General features: G+C 53.9%; 1 protein-coding gene across 1 annotated transcript in view; it reads left to right on the plus strand.

The window, feature by feature from the left end:
- LOC148453897 (cell adhesion molecule CEACAM19-like) overlaps window positions 1-19573 on the plus strand; it is a 380344-nt gene that overhangs the window by 219203 nt on the left and 141568 nt on the right. The window contains exon 3 of the mRNA XM_088461548.1: window positions 1048-1064. Within this exon, the coding sequence (XP_088317674.1) occupies window positions 1048-1064 (17 nt within the window). The remainder of the gene's footprint in view (window positions 1-1047; window positions 1065-19573) is intronic.

Consider the following 19573-nt stretch of genomic DNA (forward strand, 5'->3'; position numbering starts at 1 on the left):
GTGGGTGCTATAGATATAACAAGTCATAATTGGAGAGCTGGAGGCTTAGGGGTCTATTCATGATGTTAATTATGGGGGTCCGATAATTTCCCCAGGGATTTCCCCTGTACCCCTGTTGGCCAGTCCAACCTGACTGAGCTTAAACCACCAGAAGCAGCAGAGGGAAGTGGAAGCTGCAATAACAGGTAGGAAAGAAGGACATTGTGTCAGCTGTCCTGATTCTGGTGGGCCGTCCTGGTTTTGGGTGACTGTCACGCTCAGTAAAAACATTGTAGGGACAGTTGATAGATATCTCCTCCGTCACATTACTCTCCACATGACGTCAGAGCTGCATGCAGTGCACTCAGCATTGGATTTTATGTGGATGGGAAAATGTTTGGAGCAGCTTAGTTTTCATTTTTATTATTTCTTGGACTCTTTATTTGACTTGTTGTAGCCATTAACTGTTTTATGTGGCAGCTATCACATTGTTTTCTACTAGTTCAAACCACTGCAAACATCAAACAAAGGAACAAAACAATGTACAGTGGTCCTGATTCACTAAGGATCGCAACTGCGTATGCAATTGCGATTACACATGCAGTTCAACTGCGATAGTATGCTAATCCATTGCAATCGATATCCCGTCGCAGCACTACACAGGGACGCCCACTTTACTTTACACACATATGTACTGTCTAGCAAGACTGCAAAACCATCGGTACAATCGAGTACCATCGCATCCTCACACACACTTGCACAAGCTCTTACCTTACTAAGAAATTGCTAACGTCTATGCACGCTATGACGCCTCATACTGCGTAGGCCATTGGATTGGCTAATTTATGCACGCCCCTGCAACAGCGTGCAAAAGCAACTAGGATGCCTGCGTTTCTCAGACCACCCCCCACAAACAGCACTTCCTGTCAACCACTCTGTGATGGATCTGTGTAGTCACTGCGATCGCAGTCCCGATCGCAGCAGGTGGTTTGCGCACTTTGATGCATATGCATGCGCAGTGTGAAATAATCAGCCGATTGAGTGCACAATCACAGTTGCGTACGGTAGTGAATCAGCCCCACCGTATATTCCGAACTGTCTCTATATATTATTTTAAAATATCACCTGAAGAGCCAACATTGTCCATTTTTTTAAGTTTCTTGGCCTCAAGGATGACAACGATGAGTTTAGGAGTCACAGGAGTATAATACAGTGAGAAGCACGTGCCTCTGAGTCCTTCATACTGTAATAAGGTTTAAGCAATAAATAGAAGTCAGTACGGTAAATCTGGTTACGTGTATTTGTTGGAAGGTGATGACATTATTCCCAGGATGTGGCCCTGCCCCGGTGTCACTGTGCCCCCACCTCTGATTTGGCTGCAGCTCCCAGCTCTTTCCACTCCTCAGTGACATGCAGCAGATCCATGTCCCCGGCTGCAGCCGCACCTCCCCGATCACATCATACTGCCAGAGACGGCTAAAGTCATACACCTGCATCACAGCCTCTGATTCCTGTATCTCTGACTGTAGCACCTGAAGTATATTAAAGAGAGTTACTACAATCTACACCAGTAACAGTATACATTATAAATCTGCTGCTAATGTGCATTACACGGTAGCCTTCTGCTGGCAGCAGCGTACTATGGACAACTGGGAAAAACGCTGCTGCATGTTACTGGACAGGAGAGTATTCATTAATACCGGTTCTATTATACTAAGGGGCCTATTAAGTAATATTTGCAGGATATCCCCCACAAACAGATTTTTTGGGGTCCCTGAAAATATTAAGGATCCTCCCAATGTACCATGGAGGGACCACAACAGATATCTCCAATAACTGCCTCATGGGCCTATTCATTAAACCTAAAAATTCTCTGGAGATAATTAGCTTTAGAACTCGCATGGAGTTCTACCTAATTATAGGTGGAATTCATCATTCCACCTCTCCATAAGTATCTATTCCGAAAAGCTGTCACTTTTGCGATGACAGCTTTTCGGGAAATAGATACTTTTCCCTGCCTACACTACCTTATCGCATCTGGAAACAGTGCTGCGCATGCGCTGTTACATCTGTAAAACCAGTGCATGCGCAGCACTGCCTTCAGATGCGTTAAGTTTGTGTACCCCCCCACCCCCTCCCCCCTCCGCTCACCTCCCCCCCCGACTTACCTGTCCGCGCAGCAGCCTCCGACTCCGTCCTGCTGGTCTGTCATGTGGTTTCCCAGCAGACCACATGACAGATTAGAAAAAAAAAAAACTTTTTTTTTTGTCTAAACTTTCTTGTGCTCTGCTGGGGAGCACACATGTCCGACAAGCCTCCGGAGCCTGAGGACGGAGCAGAGCGCCGGAGGGACTCGTCGGGGGACCTGCACACGCGGATACAGGTAAGTTTCACCTGCTATTCGCCACCTCACATTGGCGAATAGTAACTGCATCAAATTCCGAAAATTGATAATTTTCGGAATTTGATGAATACCACAATTTCCACATCCCCATACTAATGTACTAATGTACTAATGTATGGGGAGTGTGGAAATTAACGCAGGGGAACTTAGCAAGGAGATATCTGTGATATCTTCTGTGCTATGTGGCTACATGAATACCAAAATAACGTTATTTAAGGAAAATGTCCTTAAAAACGTTATTTTAGTGTTGATGAATAGGCCTAATAGTCACTCCATTTCCAACAGGAGGAGCAGCGCCCAAAGGATTCTACAGGCTAGGCTTCATTTAAAACAAAAAGACAAAGTATTCCTTCAATGGGTCACTCACGGATTAAATATAATCTGAATCATATGTTACAGTGACCAAAAGAAAACAAAAAATATAACCTTTATTCATTAATAATAATAAAAAGCAGCAAAATATTTATGGATTTTTATATATAATAAAAAGAAATAGTGTATGTGATCTAAAACTCTGTGTTCTCCACAATTGTTGTAATCTCCACAATTTAAATCAGTGTCTTCCTCACTTTTCAATTATATACCACACTGTAATATGTAACAGCAGCCTGGTTAATTGCTGTTCCCAAAGCACTATAGCTCTTGTTACATAGCCCAATATATTAGTCTCTAAATAATAATTCACAAATGTGACTCATTTATCTCATTAGAAATTGTTAATTATCACAATTTATAAGATAATAATATCATAGTATGATTATATACAGTGTCCACTTGATTGGTTAAATTGGCACTTAAGGTAAACTGGTATATAATTATATCCTTTATTATATTGTCAGGACTTAATATGTTTTAATTGTATCATCTACAATCATATTGGTCACAATTATGTTATTTATCAACCCTTACTAGATTTTGTTCAAAGGCTGTGAGTACAATCAGTTGTATTTCCTCACCTATTGTGATACTCTCAATGTCAAACTAAAAAGATATCTAATCTGACTGTTGCAGTGTATTTATTTGAAACACTGCAATACGCTTGTTATACCCCTTTTACACCAGAGCAAAAACATGGGTTTTTGCTGGGTCTACCCGGGTCACAGCTCAGTGTAAAAGGGTCCCTGAAAAATAACCTGGGTCAAGTGACCCTGCAATCCAACCCAGGTAGCTACCAGGGTTGGACCAAGGATGGACCCAGGTAATAGTGCAGTGTAAACGGTGCAACCCGGGTTATCTGACCTGGATCATGCCTAAAATGAGCGGATTGGTGGTTGTGGAGCATTCACCTCCCACTTTTTATGACCTCACAGGTTTAGCAGGGCAGACCTGAGTTCAGTGTGAACAGGGCTGACCTGGGAGTAACCCAGATCAAAGGTGCAGTGTAAATGGGTCTGACCTGGGTCTGACCAGGGTTGCAACCATGTCCAAAAACCCAGGTCGGACCTGGGTTTTTGGTGGAAAAGAGGTATTAGTCACCCTAATCTCATTGCAGGTATACTATAGCATTTATCATCTTTCAACGTGTCACTTTCATTAGGCCGTCGTCTCATCGGCAATTCAATGGGGTTGAATAGACAGATAATTAGTGAGCTGGTCTGAGACGCTATAGAGCGCTTTTCAATTGCATCATAAATCTCCCTGTGCTACCAGCGTGCACTCTGCGGGTATGGTGTAACGTTTATCACGCTCATTCACATCACAGTTATTAAGTCTAGTTTGTGCGGGGAGTGGGAGCAGGGTTAGGGGAAGTGTAGTGTGTATGGGGAGTGGCAGCAAGTATAGGGGTAGTGTAGTGTGTGCGGGAAGCGGGAGCGGAGTTAGGGGTAGTGTAGTGTGTGCGGGAAGTGGGATCAGGGTTAGGGTTTGTGAAGTGTGTGTGAGGGGAGCGACAGCAGGATTAGGGGTAGTGTATTGTGTGCGGGGAGCAGGAGCATGGTTAGGGGTAGGGTAGTGTGCATGGGGAGTGGGAGCAGGGTTAGGGGTAATGTAGTGCATGTGGGAAGCAGCATCAGCATTAGCATTAGGGGTAGTGTAGGGTGTGCGGGGAGTGGCAGCAGGGTGAGGGGTAGTGTAGGGTGTACGGGGAGAGGCAGCAGGGTTAGGGGTAGTGTAGTGTGTACGGGGAATGGCAGCAGGGTTAGGGGTAGTGTAGTGTGTGCGGGAGAAGGGTTAGGGGTACTGTAGTGTGTGCGGGGAGTGGCAGCAGGGTTAGGGGTAGTGTAGTGTGTACGGGGAGTGGCAGAAGGGTTAGGGGTAGTGTAGTGTGTGTGGGGAGCAGAAGCAGAGTTAGAGGTAGTGTAGTGTGTGCGGGGAGCGGCAGCAGGGTTAGGGGTAGTGTAGTTTGCGCGAGGAGCAGGGTTATGGGTAGTGTAGTGTGTATGGGGAGTGGCAGCAGGGTTAGGGGTATTGTATTGTGTGCAGTGAGCGGCAGCAGGGTTAGGGGTAGTGTAGTGTATGCAGTGAGAGGCAGCAGGGTTAGGGATAGTGTAGTGTGTATGGGGGGTGGCAGCAGGGTTAGGGGTAGTGTAGTGTGTGCGGGGGGTGGCAGCAGGGTTAGGGGTAGTGTAGTGTGTGCGGGGAGTGGCAGCAGGGTTAGGGGTAGTGTAGTGTGTGTGGGGAGCAGGAGCACAGTTTGGGGTTCTGTAGTGTGTGCAGGGAGCAGCAGCAGGGTTAGGGGTAGTGTAGTGTGTGTGGGGAGCGGCAGCAGGGTTAGGGGTAGTGATTTGTGTGCATGGAGCGGGAGCATGGTTAGGGGAACAGTGTAGTGTGTGCGGGGAGCAGGAGCAGGGTTAGGGGTAGTGTAGTGTGTGAGGGGAGCGGCAGCAGGGTTAGGGGTAGTGTAGTGTGTGAGGGGAGCGGCAGCAAGGTTAGGGGTAGTGTAGTGTGTGCAAGGAGCGGGAGCATGGTTAGGGGTAGTGTAGTGTGTGCGGGGAGCAGGAGCAGAGTTAGGGGTAGTATAGTGTGTATGGCGAGCGGTAGCAGGGTTAGGGGTAGAGTAGTGTGTGGGGAGCAGGAGCAGAGTTAGGGGTAGTGTAGTGTGTGTGGGGAGCAGAACCAGAGTTAGGGGTAGTGTAGTATGTGCGGGGAGCGGCAAGAGGGTTAGGGGTAGTGTAGTGCGTGTGGGGACCAGGAGCAGAGTTAGGGGTAGTGTAGTGCGTGCGGGGAGCAGGAGCAGATTTAGGGGTATTGTAGTGTGTGCGAGGAGCAGGAGCAGATTTAGGGGTAGTGTAGTGTGTGCGGGGAGCAGGAGCAGAGTTAGGGGTAGTGTAGTGTGTACGGGGAGTGGCAGCAGTGTTAGGGGTAGTGTAGTGTGTAGGGGTAGTGTAGTGTGTAGGGGTAGTGTAGTGTGTGCAGGGAGCAGCAGCAGGGTTAGGGGTAGTGTAGTGTGTTCAGTGAGCGGCAGCAGAGTTAGGGGTAGTGTAGTGTGTTCGGGGAGCAGGAGCAGAGTTAGGGGTAATGTAGTGTGTGCAGGGAGCGGCAGCACGGTTAGGGGTAGTGTAGTGCGTGTGGGCAACAGGAGCAGAGTTAGGAGTAGTGTAGTGTGTGCTAGGAGCGGGAGCAGGGTTAGGGGCAGTGTAGTGTGTGCGGGGAGCAAGAGCAGAGTTAGGGGTAGTGTAGGGTGTGTGTGGAGCAGGAGCAGAGTTAGGGGTAGTGTAGAGTGTGCGGGGAGCAGTGCAGGGTTTGGGGTATAGTGTGTACGGGGAGTGGAAGCAGGGTTAGGGGTAGTGTAGTGTGTGTGGAGCAGGAGCAGAGTTAGGGGTAGTGTAGAGTGTGCGGGGAGCGGCAGCAGGCTTAGGGGTAGAGTAGTGCGTGTGGGGACCAGTGCAGAGTTAGGGGTAGTGTAGTGAGTGCGGGGAGCAGGAGCAGAGTTAGGGGTAGTGTAGTGTGTGCGGGGAGAGTGAGCTGGGTTAGGGGTAGTGTAGTGTAGCGGGGAGCGGCAGCAGGGATATGGGTAGTGTAGTGTGTGCGGGGAGCGGGAGCAGGGTTAGGGGTAGTGTAGTGTGTGGGGAGCAGTAGCATGGTTAGGAGTAGTGTAGTGTGTGCAGGGAGCAGTAGCAGGGATAGGGGTAGTGTAGTGTGTGAGTAGAGTGGGAGCATGGTTAGGGGTAGTGTAGTGTGTGAGGGGAGTGCGAGCAGGTTTTGGGGTAGTGTAGTGTGTGGGTAGCAGTAGCATGGTTAGGGGTAGTGTATTGTGTGCGGGGAGCAGGAGCATGGTCAGGGGTAGAGTAGTGTGTATGGGGAGTGGGTGCAGGGTTAGGGGTAATGTAGTGCATTTGGGAAGCGGCATCAGCATTACGGGTAGTGCAGGGTGTGCGGGGAGTGGCGGTAGGGGTAGTGTAGTGTGTACGGGGAGTGGCAACAGGGTTAGGGGTAGTGTAGTGTGTGCGGGGAGTGGCAGCAGGGTTAGGGGTAGTGTAGTGTGTACGGGAAGTGGCAGCAGGGTTAGGGGTACTGTAGTGTGTGTGTGGAGCAAGAGCAGACTTAGGGGTAGTGTAGTGTGTGCGGGGAGCGGCAGCAGGGTTAGGGGTAGTGTGGTGCGTGTGGGGACCAGGAGCAGAGTTAGGGGTAGTGTAGTGTGTGCGGGGAACAGGAGCAGAGTTAGGGGTAGTGTAGTGTGTGCGGGGAGAGGGAGCTGGGTTAGGGGTAGTGTAGTGTGTGCGGGGAGTGGGAGCAGAGTTAGGGGTAGTGTAGTGTGTGTGGGGAGTGGGAGCAGGGTTAGGGGTAGTTTAGTGTGTGTGGGGACCAGGAGCAGAGTTAGGGGTAGTGTAGTGTGTGCGGGGAGCAGGAGCAGAGTTAGGCGTAGTGTAGTGTGTGCGGGGAGTGGGAGCAGGGTTAGGTGTAGTGTAGTGTGTGGGGAGCAGTAGCATGGTTAGGGATAGTGTAGTGTGTGCTGGGAGTGGGAGGAGGGTTAGGGGTAGTGTAGTGTGTGCGGGGAGCAGGAGCAGAGTTAGGGGTAGTGTAGTGTGTGTGGGGAGCAGGAGCAGAGTTAGGGGTAGTGTAGTGTGTGCTGGGAGTGGGAGCAGGGCAAGGGGTAGTTTACTGTGTGCAGGGAGCAGGAGCATGGTTAGGGGTAGTGTAGTGTGTGAGTGGAGTGGGAGCAGGGTTAGGGGTAGTGTAGTGTGTGCGGGGAATGGGAGGAGGGTTAGGGGTAGTGTAGTGTGTGCGGGGAACGACAACAGTGTTAGGGGTAGTGTAGTGTTTGCGGGGAGTGGGATCAAGGTTAGGGGTAATGTAGTGTGTGCGGGGAGAGGGGTTAGGGTTAGTGAAGTGTGTGCGGGGAGCGACAGCAGGATTAGGGGTAGTGTATTGTGTGCGGGGAGCAGGAGTATGGTTAGCGGTAGGGTAGTGTGTATGGGGAGTGGGAGCAGGGTTAGGGGTAATGTAGTGCATGTGGGAAGCAGCATCAGCATTAGGGGTAGTGCAGGGTGTGCGGGGAGTGGCAGCAGGGCTAGGGGAGTGTAGTGTGTACGGGGAGTGGCAACAGGGTTAGGGGTAGTGTAGTGTGTACGGGGAGAGGCAGCAGGGCTAGGGGTAGTGTAGTGTGTACGGGGAGTGGCAACAGGGTTAGGGGTAGTGTAGTGTGTGTGGGAAGCGGCAGCAGGGTTAGGGGTAGTGTAGTGTGTACGGGGAGTGGCAGCAGGGTTAGGGGTAGTGTAGTGTGTGTGGAGCAGGAGCAGGGTTAGGGGTAGTGTAGTGTGTGAGGGGAGTGGGAGCACGTTTAGGGGTAGTGTAGTGTTTGGGGAGCAGTAGCATGGTTAGGGGTAGTGTAGTGTGTGAGGGGAGTGGGAGCAGGTTTAGGGGTAGTGTCGAGAGTGGGGAGCAGTAGCATGGTTAGGGGTAGTGTAGTGTGTGCGGGGAGTGGGAGGAGGGTTAGGGGTAGTGTAGTGTTTGCGGGGAGTGGGATCAAGGTTAGGGGTAATGTAGTGTGTGCGGGGAGTGGCAGCAGGGTTAGGGGTAGTGTAGAGTGTGCGGGGAGCAGTGCAGGGTTTGGGGTATAGTGTGTACGGGGAGTGGAAGCAGGGTTAGGGGTAGTGTAGTGTGTGTGTGGAGCAGTAGCAGAGCTAGGGGTAGTGTAGAGTGTGCGGGGAGCGGCAGCAGGCTTAGGGGTAGTGTAGTGCGTGTGGGGACAAGTGCAGAGTTAGGGGTAGTGTAGTGTGTGCGAGGAGCAGGAGCAGAGTTAGGGGTAGTGTAGTGTGTGCGGGGAGAGGGAGCTGGGTTAGGGGTAGTGTAGTGTAGCGGGGAGAGGCAGCAGGGTTATGGGTAGTGTAGTGTGTGCGGGGAGAGGGAGCAGGGTTAGGGGGAGTGTGTGTGTGCGGGGAGTGGGAGCAGAGTTAGGGGTAGTGTAGTGTGTGTGGGGAGTGGAAGGTTAGCGGTAGTGTAGTGTGTGTGGGGATCAGGAGCAGAGTTACTGGTAGTGTAATGTGCACATGGAGCGGGAGCATGGTTAGGGGTAGTGTAGTGTAGCGGGGAGCGGCAGCAGGGTTTTGGGTAGTGTAGTGTGTACAGGGAGTGGAAGCAGGGTTAGGGGTAGTGCAGTGTGTGTGTGGAGCAGGAGCAGAGTTAGGGGTAGTGTAGAGTGTGCGGGGAGCGGCAGCAGGCTTAGGGGTAGTGTAGTGCTTGTGGGGACCAGTGCAGAGTTAGGGGTAGTGTAGTGTGTGTGTGGAGAGGGAGCAGGGTTAGGGGTAGTGTAGTGTGTGCGGGGAGTGGGAGCAGAGTTAGGGGTAGTGTAGTGTGTGCGGGGAGCGGGAGCAGGGTTAGGGGTAGTGTAGTGTGTGCGGGGAGTGGGAGCAGAGTTAGGGGTAGTGTAGTGTGTGTGGGTAGTGGAAGGTTAGCGGTAGTGTAGTGTGTGTGGGGACCAGTAGCAGAGTTAGGGGTAGTGTAGTGTGTGCGGGGAGCAGGAGCAGAGTTAGGGGTAGTGTAGTGTGTGCGGGTAGTGGGAGGAGGGTTAGGGGTAGTGTAGTGTGTGTGGGGAGCAGTAGCATGGTTAGGGGTAGTGTAGTGTGTGAGTGGAGTGGGAGCAGGCTTAGGGTTAGTGTAGTGTGTGGGGAGCAGTAGCATGGTTAGGGGTAGTGTAGTGTGTGCAGGGAGCAGTAGCATGGTTAGGGGTAGTGTAGTGTGTGCGGGGAGCAATAGCATGTTTAAGGGTAGTATAGTGTGTGAGGGGAGTGGGAGCAGGGTTAGGGGTAGTGTAGTCTGTGCGGGGGGTGGGAGTAGGATTAGGGGTAGTGTAGTGTGTGTGGGGAGTAGGAGCAGAGTTAGGGGTAGTGTAGTGCGTGCGGGGAGCGGGAGCAGGGTTAGGGGTAGTGTAGTGTGTGGGGAGCAGTAGCATGGTTAGGAGTAGTGTAGTGTGTGCAGGGAGCAGTAGCAGGGTTAGGGGTAGTGTAGTGTGTGAGTGGAGTGGGAGCAGGGTTAGGGGTAGTGTAGTGTGTGAGGGGAGTGCAAGCAGGTTTTGGGGTAGTGTAGTGTGTGGGGAGCAGTAGCATGGTTAGGGGTAGAGTGTGCGGGGGGTGGGAGGAGGGTTAGGGGTAGTGTAGTGTTTGCGGGGAGTGGGATCAAGGTTAGGGGTAATGTAGTGTGTGCGGGGAGAGTGATCAGGGTTAGGGTTAGTGAAGTGTGTGCGGGGAGCGACAGCAGGATTAGGGGTAGTGTATTGTGTGCGGGGAGCAGGAGCATGGTTAGGGGTAGAGTAGTGTGTATGGAGAGTGCGAGCAGGGTTAGGGGTAATGTAGTGCATGTGGGAAGCAGGATCAGCATTACGGGTAGTGCAGGGTGTGCGGGAGTGGCGGTAGGGGTAGTGTAGTGTGTACGGGTAGTGGCAACAGGGTTAGGGGTAGTGTAGTGTGTGCGGGGAGCGACAGCAGGATTAGGGGTAGTGTATTGTGTGCGGGGAGCAGGAGCATGGTTAGGGGTAGAGTAGTGTGTATGGAGAGTGCGAGCAGGGTTAGAGGTAATGTAGTGCATGTGGGAAGCAGCATCAGCATTAGGGGTAGTGCAGGGTGTGCGGGGAGTGGCAGCAGGGCTAGGGGTAGTGTAGTGTGTACGGGGAGAGGCAGCAGGGCTAGGGGTAGTGTAGTGTGTACGGGGAGTGGCAACAGGGTTAGGGGTAGTGTAGTGTGTGCGGGGAGCGGCAGCAGGGTTAGGGGTAGTGTAGTGTGCACGGGGAGTGGCAGCAGGGTTAGGGGTACTGTAGTGTGTGTGTGGAGCAAGAGCAGACTTAGGGGTAGTGTAGTCTGTGCGGGGAGCGGCAGCAGGGTTAGGGGTAGAGTGGTGCATGTGGGGACCAGGAGCAGAGTTAGGGGTAGTGTAGTGCGTGTGGGGACCAGTGCAGAGTTAGGGGTAGTGTAGTGTGTGCGTGGAGAGGGAGCAGGGTTAGGGGTAGTGTAGTGTGTGCGGGAAGTGGGAGCAGAGTTAGGGGTAGTGTAGTGTGTGCGGGGAGCGGGAGCAGGGTTAGGGGTAGTGTAGTGTGTGCGGGGAGTGGGAGCAGAGTTAGGGGTAGTGTAGTGTGTGTGGGTAGTGGAAGGTTAGCGGTAGTGTAGTGTGTGTGGGGACCAGGAGCAGAGTTAGGGGTAGTGTAGTGTGTGCGGGGAGCAGGAGCAGAGTTAGGGGTAGTGTAGTGTGTGCGGGTAGTGGGAGGAGGGTTAGGGGTAGTGTAGTGTGTGTGGGGAGCAGTAGCATGGTTAGGGGTAGTGTAGTGTGTGCGGGGAGTGGGAGGAGGGTTAGGGGTAGTGTAGAGTTTGCGGGGAGTGGGATCAAGGTTAGGGTTAATGTAGTGTGTGCGGGGAGAGTGATCAGGGTTAGGGTTAGTGAAGTGTGTGCGGGGAGCGACAGCAGGATTAGGGGTAGTGTAGTGTCTGCGGGGAGCAGGAGCATGGTTAGGGGTCGGGTAGTGTGTATGGGGAGTGGGAGCAGGGATAGGGGTAATGTAGTGCATGTGGGAAGCAGCATCAGCATTAGGGGTAGTGCAGGGTGTGCGGGAAGTGGCGTAGGGGTAGTGTAGTGTGTACGGGGAGTGGCAACAGGGTTAGGGGTAGTGTAGTGTGTGCGGGGAGTGGCAGCAGGGTTAGGGGTAGTGTAGTGTGTACGGGGAGTGGCAGCAGGGTTAGGGGTAGTGTAGTGTGTACGGGGAGTGGCAGCAGGGTTCGGGGTAGTGTAGTGTGTGTGTGGAGCAAGATCAGACTTAGGGGTAGTGTAGTGTGTGCGGGGAGCGGCAGCAGGGTTAGGGGTAGTGTAGTGCGTGTGGGGACCAGGAGCAGAGTTAGGGGTAGTGTAGTGTGTGCGGGGAACAGGAGCAGAGTTAGGGGTTGTGTAGTGTGTGCCGGGAGAGGGAGCTGGGTTAGGGGTAGTGTAGTGTGTGCGGGGAGTGGGAGCAGAGTTAGGGGTTGTGTAGTGTGGGTGGGGAGTGGGAGCAGGGTTAGGGGTAGTTTAGTGTGTGTGGGGACCAGGAGCAGATTTAGGGGTAGTGTAGTGTGTGCGGGGAGCAGGAGCAGAGTTAGGGGTAGTGTAGTGTGTGCGGGGAGTGGGAGCAGGGTTAGGGGTAGTGTAGTGTGTGGGGAGCAGGAGCATGGTAAGGGGTAGTGTAGTGTGTGCGGGGAGTGGGAGGAGCGTTAGGGGTAGTGTAGTGTGTGCGGGGAGCAGGAGCAGAGTTAGGGGTAGTGTAGTGTGTGTGGGGAGCAGGAGCAGAGTTATGGGTAGTGTAGTGTGTGCTGGGAGTGGGAGCTGGGCTAGGGGTAGTGTAGTGTGTGAGTGGAGTGGGAGCAGGGTTAGGGGTAGTGTAGTGTGTGCGGGGAGTGGGAGGAGGGTTAGGGGTAGTGTAGTGTGTGCGGGGAACGGCAACAGTGTTAGGGGTAGTGTAGTGTTTGCGTAGAGTGGGATCAAGGTTAGGGGTAATGTAGTGTGTGCGGGGAGAGGGATCAGGGTTAGGGTTAGTGAAGTGTGTGCGGGGAGCGTCAGCAGGATTAGGGGTAGTGTATTGTGTGCGGGGCGCAGGAGCATGGTTAGCGGTAGGGTAGTGTGTATGGGGAGTGGGTGCAGGGTTAGAGGTAATGTAGTGCATGTGGGAAGCAGCATCAGCATTAGGGGTAGTGCAGGGTGTGCGGGGAGTGGCAGCAGGGCTAGGGGTAGTGTAGTGTGTACGGGGAGAGGCAGCAGGGCTAGGGGTAGTGTAGTGTGTACGGGGAGTGGCAACAGGGTTAGGGGTAGTGTAGTGTGTGCGGGGAGCGGCAGCAGGGTTAGGGGTTGTGTACTGTGTACGGGGAGTGGCAGCAGGGTTAGGGGTAGTGTAGTGTGTGTGTGGAGCAGGAGCAGAGTTAGGGGTAGTGTAGTGTGTGTGTGGAGCAGGAGAAGAGTTAGGAGTAGTGTGTGGGGACAAGGAGCAGAGTTAGGGGTAGTGTAGTGTGTGCGGGGAGCAGGAGCAGAGTTAGGGGTAGTGTAGTGTGTGCGGGGAGAGGGAGCTGGGTTAAGGGTAGTGTAATGTAGCGGGGAGCGGCAGCAGGGTTATGGGTAGTGTAGTGTGTGCGGAGAGCGGGAGCAGGGTTAGGGGTAGTGTAGTGTGTGCGGGGAGTGGGAGCAGAGTTAGTGGTAGTGTAGTGTGTGTGAGGAGTGGGAGCAGGGTTAGGGGTAGTGTAGTGTGTGTGGGGACCAGGAGCAGAGTTAGGGGTAGTGTAGTGTGTGCGGGGAGTGGGAGCAGGGCTAGGGGTAGTGTTGTGTGTGTGGGGACCAGGAGTAGAGTTAGGGGTAGTGTAGTGTGTGTGGGGACCAGGAGCAGAGTTAGGGGTAGTGTAGTGTGTGCGGGGAGTGGGAGCAGAGTTTGGGGTAATGAAGTGTGTGCGGGGAGTGATAGCAGAGTTAGGGGTAGTGTATTGTGTGCGGGGAGTGGGAGGAGGGTTAGGGGTAGTGTAGTGTGTGGGGAGCAGTAGCATGGTTAGGGGTAGTGTGTGCTGGGAGTGGGAGCAGGGTTAGGGGTAGTGTAGTGTGTGCGGGGAGCAGGAGCATGGTTAGGGGTAGTGTAGTGTGTGTGGGGAGCAGTAGCATGGCTAGGGGTAGTGTTGTGTGTGCGGGGAGAGGGAGGAGGGTTAGGGGTAGTGTAGTGTGTGGGGTGCAGCATCAGCATTAGGGGTAGTGCAGGGTGTGCGAGGAGGGGGAGCAGGGTTAGGGGTAGGGTAGTGTGTGGGGAGCAGTAGCATGATTTGGGGTAGTGTAGTGTGTGCGGGGAGTGGGAAGAGGGTTAGGGGTAGTGCAGTGTGTGGGGAGCAGTAGCATGGTTAGGGGTAGTGTAGTGTGTGCGGGGAGCAGGAGTAGAGTTAGGGGTAGTGTAGTGTGTGCGGGGAGCAGGAGCAAAGTTAGGGGTAGTGTAGTGTGTGGGGAGCAGTAGCATGGTTAGGGTTAGTGTAGTGTGTGGGGAGCAGTAGCATGGTTAGGGTTAGTGTAGTGTGTGCTGGGAGTGGGAGCAGGGCTAGGGGTAGTGTAGTGTGTGCGGGGAGTGGGAGGAGAGTTAGGGGTAGTGTAGTGTGTGCAGGGAGCAGGAGCATGGTTACGGGTAGTGTAGTGTGTGCGGGGAGTGGGAGGAGGGTTAGGTGTAGTGTAGTGTGTGCGGGGAGTGGGAGGAGAGTTAGGGGTAGTGTAGTGTGTGCGGGGAGCAGGAGCAGAGTTAGGGGTAGTGTAGTGTGTGCAGGGAGTGGGAGGAGAGTTAGGGGTAGTGTAGTGTGTGCGGGGAGCAGGAGCAGAGTTAGGGGTAGTGTAGTGTGTGGGTTGTGGGAGCAGGGTTGGGGGCATACTTTTGGAAACCATTTTCAGGGAGATTGCAGAAAGCGCCGCGCGTAGCGCCGTTTTTGCAGCGTGGTCTACTCTACCTATGGGTGTATATATTCCTATAATCTGACACCCTAGCTCCCCCACTGACATTAATATCTATCACACACATGCACATTACTAGAGCTCACTACACAGTACACACACACATTACTAGAGCTCACTACACAGTACACACACACACACACACACACACACACACACACACACACACACACACACACACACACACACACACACACACACACACACACACACGTACATGAGTAGATATAGGGAGTAGGGACTGACCTGCCACTGCTGGGAGAGCAGAAGGACCCGGAGGAAGACTCCATCAGCTGCTGGCTGCCCAGAGTAGTGCCCGCGGACGAGAAGACTTCAACTAAGGAGCCTGCTGCCAGGACCGGAGGGAAGGAGCCACCGTCGCAGAGGACTTCATACTGCTGCTGATGCCCATAATTAGAAAGACCCCGCCGAGGGGGCCGGAGAGACAGCCTGACGCCGCAGGCAGAAGAAGGGCCAGCCCCTGAAGAAGACAACTGTTAGTAGTATGCTTTGAGGACCACCTTGCATGGCGGTAGAAAAGTCCACCACTGCCGCGTCTGCTGCTGAAGCCTCCGTCGCTCACAGGTACTGTGTACATAGACGGCCACCGCTACCCATAACCCCGCAGTGGCCGGCCTTCACGTCACACGTTGTGATGTCTCCATTTGTAGGCTCCGCCCCTCACACATGCGCAGTCCTTATTTTAATAGGGATGGAAAAACCGGGAGTAATGGTAATGTTTGCGGGGCAGCAGGAACATAAGGTAAAAATCTGGAGGCGCCCACTAAAAGCGGGAGGTTAGGCATGTATGGGGCAGTGTAGTGTGTACGGGGAGTGGGAGCAGGGATAGGGGTAGTGTAGTGTGTGCGGGGAGCGGGAGCAGAGTTAGGGGTAGTGTAGTGTGTGTGGGGACCAGGAGCAGAGATAGGGGTAGTGTAGTGTGTGCGGGGAGTGGGAGCAGGGTTAGGGGTAGTGTAGTGTGTGTGGAGCAGTAGCATGGTTAGGGGTAGTGTATTGTGTGCGGGGAGTAGGAGGAGGGTTAGGGGTAGTGTAGTGTGTGGGGAGCAGTAGCATGGTTAGGGGTAGTGTAGTGTGTGCTGGGAGTGAGAGCAGGGTTAGGGGTAGTGTAGTGTGTGCGGGGAGCAGGTGCATGGTTAGGGGTAGTGTAGTGTGTGTGGGGAGCAGTAGCATGGTTAGGGGTAGTGTAGTGTGTGCGGGGAGTGGGAGGAGGGTTAGGGGTAGTGTAGTGTGTGGGGAGCAGCATCAGCATTAGGGGTAGTGCAGGGTGTGCGAGGAGGGGGAGCAGGGTTAGGGGTAGTGTAGTGTGTGGGGAGCAGTAGCATGGTTAGGGGTAGTGTAGTGTGTGCGGGGAGTGGGAAGAGGGTTAGGGGTAGTGTAGTGTGCGGGGAGCAGGAGCATGGTTAGGGGTAGTGTAGTGTGTACGGGGAGTGGCAGCAGGGTTAGGGGTAGTGTAGTGTGTGTGTGGAGCAGGAGCAGAGTTAGGGGTAGTGTAGTGTGTGTGTGGAGCAGGAGAAGAGTTAGGAGTAGTGTAGTGTGTGGGGACCAGGAGCAGAGTTAGGGGTAGTGTAGTGTGTGCGGGTGAGCAGGAGCAAAGTTAGGGGTAGTGTAGTGTGTGCGGGGAGAGGGAGCAGGGTTAGGGGTAGTGTAGTGTGTGCGGGGATTGGGAGCAGAGTTAGGGGTAGTGTAGTGTGTGCGGGGAGAGGGAGCTGGGTTAAGGGTAGTGTAATGTAGCGGGGAGCGGCAGCAGGGTTATGGGTAGTGTAGTGTGTGCGGAGAGCGGGAGCAGGGTTAGGGGTAGTGTAGTGTCTGCGGGGAGTGGGAGCAGGGTTAGGGGTAGTGTAGTGTGTGTGGAGCAGTAGCATGGTTAGGGGTTTTGTAGTGTGTGCTGGGAGTGGGAGCAGGGTTAGGGGTAGTGTAGTGTGTGCGGGGAGTGGGAGCAGAGTTAGGAGCAGTGTAGTGTGTACGGGGAGTGGCAGCAGGGTTAGGGGTAGTTTAGTGTGTGTGTGGAGCAGGAGCAGAGTTAGGGGTAGTGTAGTGTGTGTGTTGAGCAGGAGAAGAGTTAGGAGTAGTGTAGTGTGTGGGGACCAGGAGCAGAGTTAGGGGTAGTGTAGTGTGTGTGGGGACCAGGAGCAGAGTTAGGGGTAGTGTAGTGTGCGCGGGGAGTGGGAGCAGAGTTAGGGGTAGTGAAGTGTGTGCGGGGAGTGATAGCAGAGTTAGGGTTAGTGTATTGTGTGCGGGGAGTGGGAGGAGTGTTATGGGTAGTGTAGTGTGTGGGGAGCAGTAGCATGGTTAGGGGTAGTGTAGTGTGTGCTGGGAGTGGGAGCAGAGTTAGGGGTAGTGTAGTGTGTGCGGGGAGCAGGAGCATGGTTAGGGGTAGTGTAGTGTGTGTGGGGAGCAGTAGCATGGTTAGGGGTCGTGTAGTGTGTGCGGGGAGTGGGAGGAGGGTTAGGGGTAGTGTAGTGTGTGGGGAGCAGCATCAGCATTAGGGGTAGTGCAGGGTGTGCGAGGAGGGGGAGCAGGGTTAGGGGTAGTGTAGTGTGTGGGGAGCAGTAGCATGATTAGGAGTAGTGTAGTGTGTGCGGGGAGTGGGAAGAGGGTTAGGGGTAGTGTAGTGTGTGGGGAGCAGTAGCATGGTTAGGGGTAGTATAGTGTGTGCGGGGAGCAGGAGCAAAGTTAGGGGTAGTGTAGTGTGTACTGGGAGTGGGAGCAGGGCTATGGGTAGTGTAGTGTGTGGGGAGCAGTAGCATGGTTAGGGTTAGTGTAGTGTGTGGGGAGCAGTAGCATGGTTAGGGTTAGTGTAGTGTGTGGGGAGCAGTAGCATGGTTAGGGGTAGTGTAGTGTGTGCTGGGAGTGGGAGCAGGGCTAGGGGTAGTGTAGTGTGTGCGGGGAGTGGGAGGAGAGTTAGGGGTAGTGTAGTGTGTGCAGGGAGCAGGAGCATGGTTAGGGGTAGTGTAGTGTGTGCGGGGAGTGGGAGGAGAGTTAGGGGTAGTGTAGTGTGTGCGGGGAGCAGGAGCAGAGTTAGGGGTAGTGTAGTGTGTGGGTTGTGGGAGAAGGGTTAGGGTCATACTTTTGGAAACCATTTTCAGGGAGATTGCAGAAAGCGCAGCGCGTAGCGCCGTCTTTGGAGCGTGGTCTACTCTACTATGGGTGTATATATTCCTATAATCTGACACCCTAGCTCCCCCACTGACATTAATATCTGTCACACACATGCACATTACTAGAGCTCACTACACAGTACACACACACATTACTAGAGCTCACTACACAGTACACACACACACACACACACACAGATGTACATGAGTAGATATAGGGAGTAGGGACTGACCTGCCACTGCTGGGAGAGCAGAAGGACCCGGAGGAAGACCCCATCAGCTGCTGGCTGCCCAGAGTAGTGCCCGCGGACGAGAAGACTTCAACTAAGGAGCCTGCTGCCAGGACCGGAGGGAAGGAGCCACCGTCGCAGAGGACTTCATGCTGCTGCTGATGCCCTTAATTAGAAAGACTCCGCCGAGGGGGCCGGAGAGACAGCCTGACGCCGCAGGCAGAAGAAGGTCCAGCCCCTGAAGAAGACCACTGTTAGTAGTATGCTTTGAGGACTACCTTGCATGGCGGTAGAAAAGTCCACCACTGCCGCGTCTGCTGCTGAAGCCTCCGTCGCTCAGAGGTACTGTGTACATAGACGGCCACCGCTACCCATAACCCCGCAGTGGCCGGCCTTCACGTCACACGTTGTGATGTCTCCATTTGTAGGCTCCGCCCCTCGCACATGCGCAGTCCTTATTTTAAAGGGGATGGAAAAACCGGGAGTAATGGTAATGTTTGCGGGGCAGCAGGAACATAAGGTAAAAATCTGGAGGCGCCCACTAAAAGCGGGAGGGTAGGCATGTATGGGGCAGTGTAGAGTGTACGGGGATTGGGAGCAGGGATAGGGGTAGTGTAGTGTGTGCGGGGAGCGGGGTCTGGGTTAGGGTAGTGTGTGCGGGGAGCAGGAGCAAAGTTAGGGGTAGTGTAGTGTGTGCGGGGAGTGGGAGCAGGGTTAGTGGTAGTGTTGTGTGTGTGGGGACCAGGAGCAGAGTTAGGGGTAGTGCAGTGTGTGTGGGGACCAGGAGCAGAGTTAGGGGTAGTGTAGTGTGTGCGGGGAGTGGGAGCAGAGTTAGGGGTAGTGAAGTGTGTGTGGGGAGTGATAGCAGAGTTAGGGGTAGTGTAGTGTGTGTGGGGACCAGGAGCTTGAATAGGGGTAGTGTAGTGTGTGCGGGGAGTGGGAGCAGGGTTAGGGGTAGTGTAGTGTGTGTGGAGCAGTAGCATGGTTAGGGGTAGTGTATTGTGTGCGGGGAGTGGGAGGAGGGTTAGTGGTAGTGTAGTGTGTGGGGAGCAGTAGCATGGTTAGGGGTAGTGTAGTGTGTGTGGGGAGCAGTAGCATGGTTAGGGGTAGTGTAGTGTGTGCTGGGAGTGGGAGGAGGGTTAGCGGTAGTGTAGTGTGTGCGGGGAGCAGGAGCGGAGTTAGGGGTAATGTAGTGCATGTGGCAAGCAGCATCAGCATTAGGGGTAGTGCAGGGTGTGCTGGGAGGGGGAGCAGGGTTAGGGGTAGTGTAGTGTGTGCGGGGAGTGGGAGCAGGGTTAGGGGTAGTGTAGTGTGTGGGGAGCAGTAGCATGGTTAGGGATAGTGTAGTGTGTGAGGGGAGTGGGAGCAGGGGCAGGGTTAGGGGTAGTGTAGTGTGTGGGGAGCAGTAGCATGGTTAGGGGTAGTGTAGTGTGTGCAGGAAGTGGAAGGAGGGTTAGGGGTAGTGTAGTGTGTGGGGAGCAGCAGCATGGTTAGGGGTAGTGTAGTGTGTGCGGGGAGTGGGAGGAGGGTTAAGTGTAGTGTAGTGTGTGCGGGGATCGGTAACAGTGTTAGGGGTAGTGTAGTGTTTGCGGGGGGTGGGATCAAGGTTAGGGGTAATGTATTGTGTGCGGGGCGCAGGAGCATGGTTAGCGGTAGGGTAGTGTGTTTGGGGAGTGGGAGCAGGGTTAGAGGTAATGTAGTGCATGTGGGAAGCAGCATCAGCATTAGTGGTAGTGCAGGGTGTGCGGGGAGTGGCAGCAGGGCTAGGGGAGTGTAGTGTGTACGGGGAGTGGCAACAGGGTTAGGGGTAGTGTAGTGTGTGCGGGGAGCGGCAGCAGGGTTAGGGGTAGTGTAGTGTGTACGGGGAGTGGCAGCAGGGTTAGGGGTAGTTTAGTGTGTGTGTGGAGCAGGAGCAGAGTTAGGGGTAGTGTAGTGTGTGTGTGGAGCAGGAGAAGAGTTAGGAGTAGTGTAGTGTGTGGGGACCAGGA

This window comes from Taudactylus pleione, unplaced genomic scaffold, assembly GCF_031769625.1.
Source record: "Taudactylus pleione unplaced genomic scaffold, aTauple2 ptg001064l, whole genome shotgun sequence".
NCBI classification, from domain to species: domain Eukaryota; kingdom Metazoa; phylum Chordata; class Amphibia; order Anura; family Myobatrachidae; genus Taudactylus; species Taudactylus pleione.